Source organism: Physella acuta, unplaced genomic scaffold (assembly GCF_028476545.2).
Source record: "Physella acuta isolate Inbredline_101_S28 unplaced genomic scaffold, ASM2847654v3 ptg000466l, whole genome shotgun sequence".
Taxonomy (NCBI): domain Eukaryota; kingdom Metazoa; phylum Mollusca; class Gastropoda; family Physidae; genus Physella; species Physella acuta.
The window spans coordinates 1,504,928-1,517,086 of NW_026731985.1; the positions used below are offsets into that span (position 1 = coordinate 1,504,928).

At 41.2% G+C, this 12,159-nt stretch overlaps 1 protein-coding gene across 2 annotated transcripts in view; it reads right to left on the minus strand.

Annotated features, from left to right (window-relative positions):
* Positions 1-567: 567 nt before the first annotated feature.
* Positions 568-12,159, minus strand: part of LOC131943816 (transient receptor potential cation channel subfamily M member-like 2) — a 32,829-nt gene continuing 21,237 nt past the window's right edge. For both annotated transcript variants that reach the window (XM_059304108.1, XM_059304107.1), the window contains 8 exons: positions 10,354-10,493; positions 9,092-9,219; positions 8,482-8,576; positions 8,078-8,284; positions 5,550-5,757; positions 5,338-5,457; positions 4,614-4,808; positions 568-1,077 (listed from right to left, as the gene is read on the minus strand). In XM_059304108.1, the coding sequence (XP_059160091.1) occupies positions 973-1,077; positions 4,614-4,808; positions 5,338-5,457; positions 5,550-5,757; positions 8,078-8,284; positions 8,482-8,576; positions 9,092-9,219; positions 10,354-10,493 (1,198 nt within the window). In that variant the 3' untranslated portion in view covers positions 568-972. The remainder of the gene's footprint in view (positions 1,078-4,613; positions 4,809-5,337; positions 5,458-5,549; positions 5,758-8,077; positions 8,285-8,481; positions 8,577-9,091; positions 9,220-10,353; positions 10,494-12,159) is intronic.

Below are 12,159 nucleotides of genomic sequence, written 5' to 3' on the forward strand. Positions count from 1 at the left end.
TTCAACATAGAATAGAGTCGAGTAGAAAAAAGAATTGTGCACCAAATGAACGTAAATGAATGTAAACAATGTGTGCATAACTGAGCGGAAAACTACTACTTTTTAAAGGAAGCTTTGATAAATTTTTAAATAGTTGATTAAAAATCTATTTGATGTCCAACATTTTATGTCACTGTACATTGTCATCGAGTCTTGAACTACGGGAATAGTTTAAAACATCAGTCAGGTAGAAGTGGTATTTTTTGAGAAATCGGAAACGCCGTAAAGAGCTACTTCCGGTCACCGGAAACCATTTAAAATTTGAAGTAATCCAGAAAATATAATCTTTTCTTATGGATAAAATTGCGTTTACTGAACTGAAACTGAATTTTTGTTTTACCCAAAGACGGACGTACCACAAAGGCACGGCATGACAATGTATCACTTTAAATAAACGCTGGTAAAACTAAAAATAAAACTTGGTTTATTGAACTCAATGACATGAAAAAACAGTAATCCAAGGTACATGTAAGCACATCACATATCATCACAGTCGAGGTTTGATATCACACATCATTGTGGACTGGATATTACACATCGTCGTTGTGAACGTTTGATACAACATAGCAAGATTATGAATTCTAAGTTGCAATTTTGTTTAACATCGTACATAATCATCATAAACATCAAACATCAGCTCGTGGAATTTGGTAAATACCAACACGACAAATCATATCACACACCAACAACATCATAAACACACCACCACCATCGTAAACATCAGACATCAGCATTGTGGAGTTTGGCTGACTCCAACACGTCACACCATCACCATCATAAACATCAGACATCAGCTAGACACATCACATCACACACCATCACCATCATAAACATCAGAGATCAGCTAGACACATCACATCACACACCATCACCATCATAAACATCAGAGATCAGCTAGACACATCACATCACACACCATCACCATCATAAACATCAGACATCAGCATTGTGGAGCTTGGCTGACTCCAAGACGGCCGAGAACTCTATGGGAGACAGCTGCATGTTTTCTGTGACTGGCAGCCAGAAGATGCGCTCACCCTGGAGAAGTCACACATGACTGTAGGGCTAAACTAACGTGTTTTGGTGGCAGTGTGTGTGTGTGTGTGTGTGTGTGTGTGTGTGTGTGTCTGGAGAAGTCATGCATGACTGTAGGGCTAAACTAACGTGTTTTAGTGGCAGTGTGTGTGTGTGTGTGTGTGTGTATGTGTGTGTGTGTGTCTGGAGAAGTCACACATGACTGTAGGGCTGAACTAACGTGTTTTAGTGGCAGTGTGTGTGTGTATGTGTGTGTGTGTGTGTGTGTGTGTGTCTGGAGAAGTCACACATGACTGTAGGGCTAAACTAACGTGTTTTGGTGGCAGTGTGTGTATGTGTGTGTGTGTGTGTGTGTGTCTGGAGAAGTCACACATGACTGTAGGGCTAAACTAACGTGTTTTGGTGGCAGTGTGTGTGTGTATGTGTGTGTGTGTGTGTGTGTGTCTGGAGAAGTCACACATGACTGTAGGGCTAAACTAACGTGTTTTGGTGGCAGTGTGTGTGTGTGTGTGTGTGTGTGTGTGTCTGGAGAAGTCACACATGACTGTAGGGTTAAACTAACGTGTTTTGGTGGCAGTGTATGTGTGTGTGTGTGTGTGTGTCTGGAGAAGTCACACATGACTGTAGGGCTAAACTAACGTGTTTTGGTGGCAGTGTGTGTGTGTGTGTGTGTGTGTGTCTGGAGAAGTCACACATGACTGTAGGGCTAAACTAACGTGTTTTGGTGGCAGTGTGTGTGTGTATGTGTGTGTGTGTGTGTGTGTGTCTGGAGAAGTCATGCATGACTGTAGGGCTAAACTAACGTGTTTTAAAGTGGCTGTGTGTGTGTGTGTGTGTGTCTGGAGAAGTCACACATGACTGTAGGGCTGAACTAACGTGTTTTAGTGGCAGTGTGTGTGTGTGTGTGTGTCTGGAGAAGTCACACATGACTGTAGGGCTAAACTAACGTGTTTTGGTGGCAGTGTGTGTGTGTGTGTGTGTGTGTGTCTCCCTAGAGAAGTCACACATGACTGTAGGGCTAAACTAACGTGTTTCAGTTTAGTGTATGTGTGTGTGTGTATGTGTGTGTCTAGAGAAGTCACACATGACTGTAGGGCTAAACTAACGTGTTTTATTGGCAGTGTGTGTATGTGTGTGTGTGTATGTGTGTCTCCTTTGAGAAGTCACTTTTAGACCTAGCGATCGATGGGGCAGATGAAGTAGAGTTTATGTTTCTTGATCTCTGCATTTGAAGGGAACGTGTGGTCAGCACTATGACCAACTGCCTTTACTTTCCCTAACATGAGTCAGGTACTCATTAGAGCTGGGTGGACTCTTAAGTTGCGGACCACAGTGGGCCACCGGTTTCCAATTTATTTTTATTTCCTCCAGTAGACCGGAGAAACCATATGAAGAGGTTTAATGTAATTACGTCCAGCCGAGCTGTCGTGTCTGATGTCGGTTAGGGAGCTAAGATGTTGGTGATTGGTAGGGAAGGATGGGGGGGGGGGGGGGTCGGGGTCGGGGTAGGATGTCATCATTACACATTGTAAACACTAGATAAGATGTCTGTCTATATGGTAGCCCCGATGTCTGTCTATATGGTAGCCCAGATGTCTGTCTATATGGTAGCCCAGATGTCTGTCTATATGGTAGCATAAATGTCTGTCTGTATGGTAGCCCAGATGTCTGTCTATATGGTAGCATAAATGTCTATATGCTAGCCCAGATGTCTACCTATATGGTAGCCCAGATGTCTGTATGGTAGCCCAGATGTATGTCTATATGGTAGCCCAGATGTCTGTCTATATGGTAGCCCGGATGTTTGTCTATATGGTAGCCCAGATGTCTGTCTATATGGTAGCCCCGATGTCTGTCTATATGGTAGCCCAGATGTCTGTCTATATGGTAGCCCCGATGTCTGTCTATATGGTAGCCCAGATGTCTGTCTATATGGTAGCCCAGATGTTTGTCTACATGGTAGCCCGGATGTCTGTCTATATGGTAGCCCAGATGTTTGTCTACATGGTAGCCCAGATGTCTGTTTATATGGTAGCCCAGATGTTTGTCTAAATGGTAGCCCGGATGTCTGTCTATATGGTAGCCAAGATGTTTGTCTACATGGTAGCCCAGATGTCTGTCTATATGGTAGCCCGGATGTCTGTCTATATGGTAGCCCAGATGTCTGTCTAAATGGTAGCCCAGATGTCTGTCTATATGGTAGCCCAGATGTCTGTCTATATGGTAGCCCAGATGTCTACCTATATGGTAGCCCAAATGTCTGTCTATATGGTAGCCCAGATGTCTGTCTATATGGTAGCCCAGATGTCTGTCTATATGGTAGCCCAGATGTCTGTCTATATGGTAGCCCAGATGTCTGTCTATATGGTAGCCCAGATGTCTGGCTATATGGTAGCTCAGATGTCTATATGGTAGCTCAGATGTCTGTCTATATGGTAGCCCAGATGTCTGTCTATATGGTAGCCCAGATGTCTGTCTATATGGTAGCCCAGATGTCTGTCTATATGGTAGCATAAATGTCTATATGCTAGCCCAGATGTCTGTCTATATGGTAGCCCAAATGTCTGTCTATATGGTAGCCTAGATGTCTGTCTATATGGTAGCCCAAATGTATGTCTACATGGTAGCCCGGATGTCTGTCTATATGGTAGCCCAGATGTCTGTCTATATGGTAGCCCAAATGTATGTCTACATGGTAGCCCGGATGTCTGTCTATATGGTAGCCCAGATGTTTGTCTATATGGTAGCCCAGATGTCTGTCTATATGGTAGCCCAGATGTCTGTCTATATGGTAGCCCGGATGTTTGTCTATATGGTAGCCCAGATGTCTGTCTATATGGTAGCCCAGATGTCTGTCTATATGGTAGCCCAGATGTCTGTCTATATGGTAGCCCAGATGTTTGTCTACATGGTAGCCCGGATGTCTGTCTATATGGTAGCCCGGATGTCTGTCTATATGGTAGCCCGGATGTTTGTCTATATGGTAGCCCGGATGTTTGTCTATATGGTAGCCCAGATGTCTGTCTATATGGTAGCCCAGATGTCTGTCTATATGGTAGCCTAGATGTCTGTGTATATGGTAGCATAAATATCTGTATGATGGCCCAGATGTATGTCAGCAAGGTATTATTTCTGTCCGTTTAAAATCGCAATGTTTGTCAAATATCAGAAGAACATCCAATTCATGTATAAACTATTTTAAGTATGTTTATAAACTCAGTTTAATTTGTCTATCATGTTCGCCGCGTTCGTTGGTTTTGCATGAATTTTATGTGGAATGGATGTCCGCTTTGTTCATTTCCTGTGGGAGTTGTGCTTGTGTGGTGGGAACTGTTCGTTCTTGTCCTGTGTGGGGATTGTGCCTATACGGTGTGGGGATTGTGTTTGTAATGTGTGGGAATTGGGCCTGTACTGTGTGGGAATTGTGTCTGTAATGTGTGGGAATTGTGTTTGTACTGTATGGGAATTGTGTTTGTACTGTATGTGAATTGTGTTTGTTTTGTGTGGGGATTGTATTTGTACTGTACACCAGGGACTACCTCCTTTATCTTGGAATCAAAACAGTCCTTGTACTTGTAGTGAAAGTTCCAGATCTCTGTCTCCTGCCAGGCGTTGTCCGTGTTGCTAGGGTCGTCTTGGTAACCTCTGTACACCATCATGGCGGAGTAGCCGTAGTAGGCGTACATTGACTTGTTCTTCTTCTGCATCTCAGCTGAAGCGAACTGGCTGTAGAACTGCAAGGGGAAAGAGTAAAACACTGGAATGGTTACGTTTGAATTGCTGGATGGTTAAGTATATAACACTGGATAATTAAGAATAAAGTACTGGATAATTAAATTTGCGATCTACGATGCTTAAGCATAAGATGCTGGATTGGTAAAGTTTAAAATAATGGATGTTAAAAGTATGAAATAATAATACTTTTGGGATCGATTTTTGTTTTGTTTTCCTCAACTATCTTTTACCTGTCGTTCCTATAGAAACCACACTGTTCCTTGCATGTAGTCCCCATAGCAACCCGACCATCGTCACCATAGCAAACCGACCATCGTTACTATGGCAACCCGACCATCGTCACCATAGCAAACCGACCATCGTTACTATGGCAACCCGACCATCGTTACTATGGCAACCCGACCATCGTCACCATAGCAACTCGACCATCGTCACTATAGCAACCCGACCATCGTCACCATAGCAACCCGACTATCGTCACTATAGCAACCAGACCACCGTCATCATGGCAACCAGACAGTGCCTTACCTGCACCATTTCCTCCTGGTCATAATTGGCCACATCCTCCGCGTCGCTGTCCTTGCTCAGGTAATTCTTCAACAAGGTGCACATGGTTCCGTGGGGCGAAATACCACCAATAACAAATTCCTGCAAGGGTCAAAGTTCAAATCATTGTTTACCACACGAACTTTAAAAATAGAATTTTAATAAAAGTTTCAAAACGAAAAAAAATCTTTTACCGCTGGAAGTGAGACGGTTCTCGTGTCCGGCGGCTGGACGACCAGGATCTCGATACGTTTGGAGCTGGGCGGGTCCTGGGCCTTGGAGGCCACCTGTTGGCCCGAGGGCTGGGCCTTCCACCTGGAGATGACGGCCTGCATCATGTGGTTCGGACCCCAGAAATAAAGTTTTCCTCGGCCACGGAGCCCAGTTCTACCCATGGGATTTCTGGGAAAGTAAAATATTCTTGGGCGCAAAGTCTAATAAACATGCTGACAGATTTCAGATAAAGAGAATACATGTGACCTACTGTACCTAGATTACTACCAGAGGCGTATCCAGGTTTTCGTTGTAGGGGGAGCGAAAAGAGCAAAAAAGGCGCCGAATTTTTAATACGTTCTATATACGTGTATTATATATATATATAAATATATGAATATATATATATATATATATATATATATATATATATATATATATATATATATATATATATAATTACTAGCTGTATGTCATTACTTCGTTATGATGTAAAATACATTGAAAGTAGCAATCTGAAGAAATAAGAAAAAAACACACAATGTAGGCCGACTAAACAAAAATGTTATCAATCTAAAAATATATATATATATATATACACTACAACCAAAAACAATGAACGTAACACAATCTGTTTTGTAATTCTTATAAAAAAAAATTTCTTACATAATAATTCCTGGGAAATTATTTAAGACAAGTGAAATAGGGGAAATAATCACTCTCTTAATATAAATATGTATATATCTACACATTTAATTATAAATGTCAAAACAAATAAATACTTTAGAATATAATGAAATTATTTAACACTATTCGTGTTTCCAAATGTTTTTGGCGGCGTGGGACTTTAGTGCATCATTACGCGTTTTTCTACATGTACTTAACAGATCAGTTTGGGTTGGGTTGGGGGGGGGGGGATTAAGTTCAACTTCATTCACCAATGTCCGGTCACTTTAGGTCAATTATCCAACCCAGTGTATACCTAGGTGTGACATTAATGTCGCTCTACACAAGTGTGGTGGTGAGGTGTGTGTGTGTGTGGGGGGGGGGGAGATAACCAACTCAGAGTGAACATAGCGTCAGTTTTTAGATGACTGTTCTAATCATACATATATATTACACAAATATATATTACACACATAGATATTATAGAAATAGATTTAAATAAGTAGCAGTGGTATTATGACAATATTTTTTTTTACAGAGGGGTCCATGGGGGAGGGGGGTTGTAACTGTTTCATATAATTTGTAATCGTAATCACTGTCGCCCAAATTGTAAGATGACGTTGTTGACCTTGTCAAAATTTCCCTACCACTACGCAGTTTGCTCATAAGTAAATTTAAATAGAGGTTCCACATCAGTTGTATTTGTTTCTGTATTGTAATTGTTTTAAATTAATCACACGATTCAAACTGTATATATAAAGTAATTATGTGTGAAGTTTTATGTATAACATTTTCTAATTCAATTATTCGTAAGCATAATACATTATACAGTTGCCTTTAACTTAACACCACTCTTGCCAAGTGGTACTACCCGTAGAGGTTTTTTAAACATTGCAATGCATCATAATGGTTATTTTTAGAATGGCGAACTGATGCAGCTGTTAATACGTGTTGTAAACGTAGACACTACTAGACTAGTACAATAATGCTTAATTGCTGCATGAAAAGAAATCTTGTGTTTACATAGATGTGCCGACCAAAAATATTTTTTTTTAACAAATATCAGTTTAAAACTTTGAGTTTAATAAGTTTCCAAAAAGGCGCCACTTTGCTGAAAATGTCCAGAGGGGGAGCGGCCGCTCCCCCTGCTCCACTCCTGCGTACGCTACTGATTACTACGTAACTGGCTATGCCTAATTGACTACGTGACCATCTATGCTTAGATGACTACATGACTTCCTATGAATAGCCAGCTGAATCGGTGACGTCACAAGGCAGTCATGAAGGGTGTAAACTGCACCACGTTACAAAATTAAAGGAACCAGCACTAAATGTCACACTAATGAGCCACGCCTTCAAGCACAGAGCCACGCCTTCAAGCACAGAGCCACGCCTTCAAGTATAGAGCCACGCCTTCAAGCACAGAGCCACGCCTTCAAGCACAGAGCCATGCCTTCAAGCACAGAGCCACGCCTTCAAGCACAGAGCCACGCCTTCAAGCACAGAGCCACGCCTTCAAGCACAGAGCCACGCCTTCAAGCACAGAGCCACGCCTTCAAGCACAGAGCCACGTCTTCCAGGATGAGAAGTGACTTGTGCTACTAGTTGATGGACAACATAATCATATGGTCGTTGGTGCTCTAAATGAAATCAGCGGATGTCACCTGCCCTAGTGACGCCGCTGACCTGATCAACTGGAGTCATCCAAGTTGTTGACGTCATGGATATGATGGACGGGAGTAGAACACTTACCTGGGCATTGACGTCACACAAAGGCAGTGACGTCACACCTGGACAGTGACGTCACACCTGGGTAGTGACTTCACACATGTAGCACACCTACCTGGGAACTGAAGTGGCATCTAGCTCGTACTGCAGCGGCTCAGCGTTGGAGGTCATGTATGTGGTCCTATCAATGACCCCTGTATGACCACTGGGCAGCGTTATGGTGGTGACGGCGTTATAGTTAGGTTCAAACTGGTGAATTACATGCGGCAAGTTTTCATCCTCTAGACCCACCAGGTGGATGGAGAGACCCTCTGCGTTCAAGCTGTTTACATATACACATATATATATAAATTTAGATATATATATATATATATATATATATATATATATATATATATATATATATATATATATATATATATAATTTAGTTAAAGTTATTAATATTATAATATATTAAATAAAATAACTTTTCTTTAAAATTCTAAAACTACAGACTTCCTTTCACCCCTCCCCCCTACTTTAAAATATCTGGGTCCACCCATGGCTGGAGGTCAAGAGGAAACTCCTCCACGGGCTTGGTGTACTCGGGCGGGTCGTAGGTCTCCAACGTCACCTGGAAAGTCATGTCAAGGATTTGAGAACCCCTGCAGACATCAGTGTCTGACATGGTTGATTAAACCCTCCCATCTAGACCTCCCTAACCGTTCAGTACTCTGTAGAGTGAACCCCTCCCCAACAAGACCGCCCACTACTATACATGGTTGACTAAACTCCTCCCACTGCAATATGTGGTTGACAAAACTCCTCCCCCACCAAGACCGCCCACTACCATATATGGTTGACTAAACTCCTCCCACTGCAATATGTGGTTGACAAAACTCCTCCCCCACCAAGACCGCCCACTACCATATATGGTTGACTAAACTCCTCCCACTGCAATATGTGGTTGACAAAACTCCTCCCCCACCAAGACCGCCCACTACCATATATGGTTGACTAAACTCCTCCCACTGCAATATGTGGTTGACAAAACTCCTCCCCCACCAAGACAACCCACTACCATACATGGTTGGCTAACTCCTCCGCCTAAAAAAGAAGACCGCCCACTACCATATATGGTCAACGAACCTCCCACAAGATTTCCTTCTCCAATACAGGGAATCGATTAATGTCTGTGCCTGGGTAGGGCGACTTCCGGGACTCCACGTGGATGGGGCGTGTCTGGGCCTGGGCCTTCTGTACCTGGGCTTTAGGGTCTGCATACAACATTTGAATTCATTCATTAAGATTCTTTCATTATTCACTCAACATTTGAATTCATTCATTAAGATTCTTTCATTATTCACACAACATTTGGATTCATTCATTAAGATTCTTTCATTATTCACACAACATTTGGATTCATTCATTAAGATTCTTATTCACACATTTGAATTCATTCATTAAGATTCTTTCATTATTCACTCAACATTTGAATTCATTCATTAAGATTCTTTCATTATTCACTCAACATTTGAATTCATTCATTAAGATTCTTTCATTATTCACACAACATTGGAATTCAGTCATTAAGATTCTTTAATTATTCACACAACATTTGAATTCATTCATTAAGATTTTTTAATTATTCACACACCATCTGAATTCAGTTATTAAGATTCTTTCATTAAACACACAACACATTTGAATTCATTCATTAAGATTATTTAATTATTCACACAACATTTGAATTCATTCATTAAGATTATTTAATTATTCACACAACATTTGAATTCATTCATTAAGATTCTTTAATTATTCACACACCATTTGAATTCAGTTATTAAGATTCTTTTATTATTCACTCAACATTTGAATTCATTCACTAAGATTCTTTCATTATTCACACATCATTTGAATTCATTCATTAAGATTCTGTAATTATTCACACAACACATTTGAATTCATTCATTAATATTCTTTAATTACAAATTTTTTGGTATAATATTCATGGGATGGCGTGGTCGGGATGTAGCGCTCTCGACTGTTGGTCCGCGGGTCTCGAGTTCCCCGAGTCCACACAAGCAGAGCTACTTTTAGGCAACTCTAGGAGGGGGTGGTGGGCACAACCGACATTACCCCTGCTCTACCTTATTTGCCGTCAGGCCCGAAAAAGTAATTTTATAACTTTTAAAATTTTGAACAAGTAAATATAAATCGTACCGTTTCTAGATTTGGTGACCTCGACTTGAGTAAGTAGGCCAATTGACCAAATCTACCTGATCTATACTTGGTATACCTATACTTGTAAACTAGGTCAACTGACCTAAACGTGTAAACTAGGTCACCCTACTTAAGCTAACTAAACTGGACTTGCGTAAACCAGGTCATCAGATCTAAATATAACTGACCTAGATTATGCAGACTGTTGAGTAAACTCTCCAGCGCAAAGCCAATCAACATCTGACTCTTCTCGATGTCCACAAGTCGGTCGTTGAGACGCCGCATCATCACCTTCTGGGCGGCACTGTCTTCTTCAAGCTGGGATAGCCTGCATAGGGGACCAATGGGTGCATGACTTAGTCAGGGTCATGTGACTTAGGCTGGTTTGACTTAGGCTGATGTGACTTAGTCAGGCTGGTTTGACTTACGGTAGGTTTGATCTTTCAAGTGGCAGATAAGTGATACATGATAAGATGAAAGTCTGATAAGCCTTAGACAGGCAGTGATACACATAACGTTCTTGTACTTAGCCCATGAGGGAACTCATACAAAATAATGGTCTCACACAGTGAACTGATACAACATAATAGTCTCACACAGTGAACTGATACAACATGATGGTCTCACACAGTAAACTGATACAACATAATAGTCTCACACAGTGAACTGATACAACATGACGGTCTCACACAGTGAACTGATACAACATGATGGTCTCACACAGTAAACTGATACAACATAATAGTCTCACACAGTGAACTGATACAACATGACGGTCTCACACAGTGAACTGATACAACATGATGGTTTCACACAGTGAACTGATACAACATGATGGTCTCACACAGTGAACTGATACAACATAATAGTCTCACACAGTGAACTGATACAACATGATGGTCTCACACAGTGAACTGATACAACATGATGGTCTCACACAGTGAACTGATACAACATAATAGTCTCACACAGTGAACTGATACACCATGATGGTCTCACACAGTAAACTGATACAACATAATGGTCTCACACAGTGAACTGATACAACATGATGGTCTCACACAATGAACTGATACAACACAATGGTCTCACACAGTGAACTGATACAACACAATGGTCTCACACAATGAACTGATACAACATGATGGTCTCACACAGTGAACTGATACAACATAATAGTCTCACACAGTGAACTGATACAACATGATGGTCTCACACAGTAAACTGATACAACATGATGGTCTCACACAGTGAACTGATACATCATGATGGTCTCACACAGTGAACTGATACAACATGATGGTCTCACACAGTGAACTGATACAACATGACTGTCTCACACAGTGAACTGATACAACATGATGGTCTCACACAGTGAACTGATACAACATAATTCTCACACAGTGAACTGATACAACACAATGGTCTCACACAGTGAACTGATACACCATAATGGTCTCACACAGTGAACTGATACAACATGACTGTCTCACACAGTGAACTGATACAACATGATGGTCTTGCACAGTGAACTGATACAATATGATGGTCTCACACAGTGAACTGATACAACATGATGGTTTCACACAGTGAACTGATACAACATGATGGTGTCACACAGTGAACTGATACAACATGATGGTCTCACACAGTGAACTGATACAACATGATGGTTTCACACAGTGAACTGATACAACATAATGGTCTCACACAGTGAACTGATACAACATAATTCTCACACAGTGAACTGATACAACATGATGGTCTCACACAGTGAACTGATACAACATGATGGTCTCACACAGTGAACTGATACAACATGATGGTTTCACACAGTAAACTGATACAACATGATGGTCTCACAGTGAACTGATACAACATGACGGTCTCACACAGTGAACTGATACAACATGATGGTCTCACACAGTGAACTGATACAACATGATGGTCTCACACAGTAAACTGATACAACATGATGGTCTCACACAGTGAAC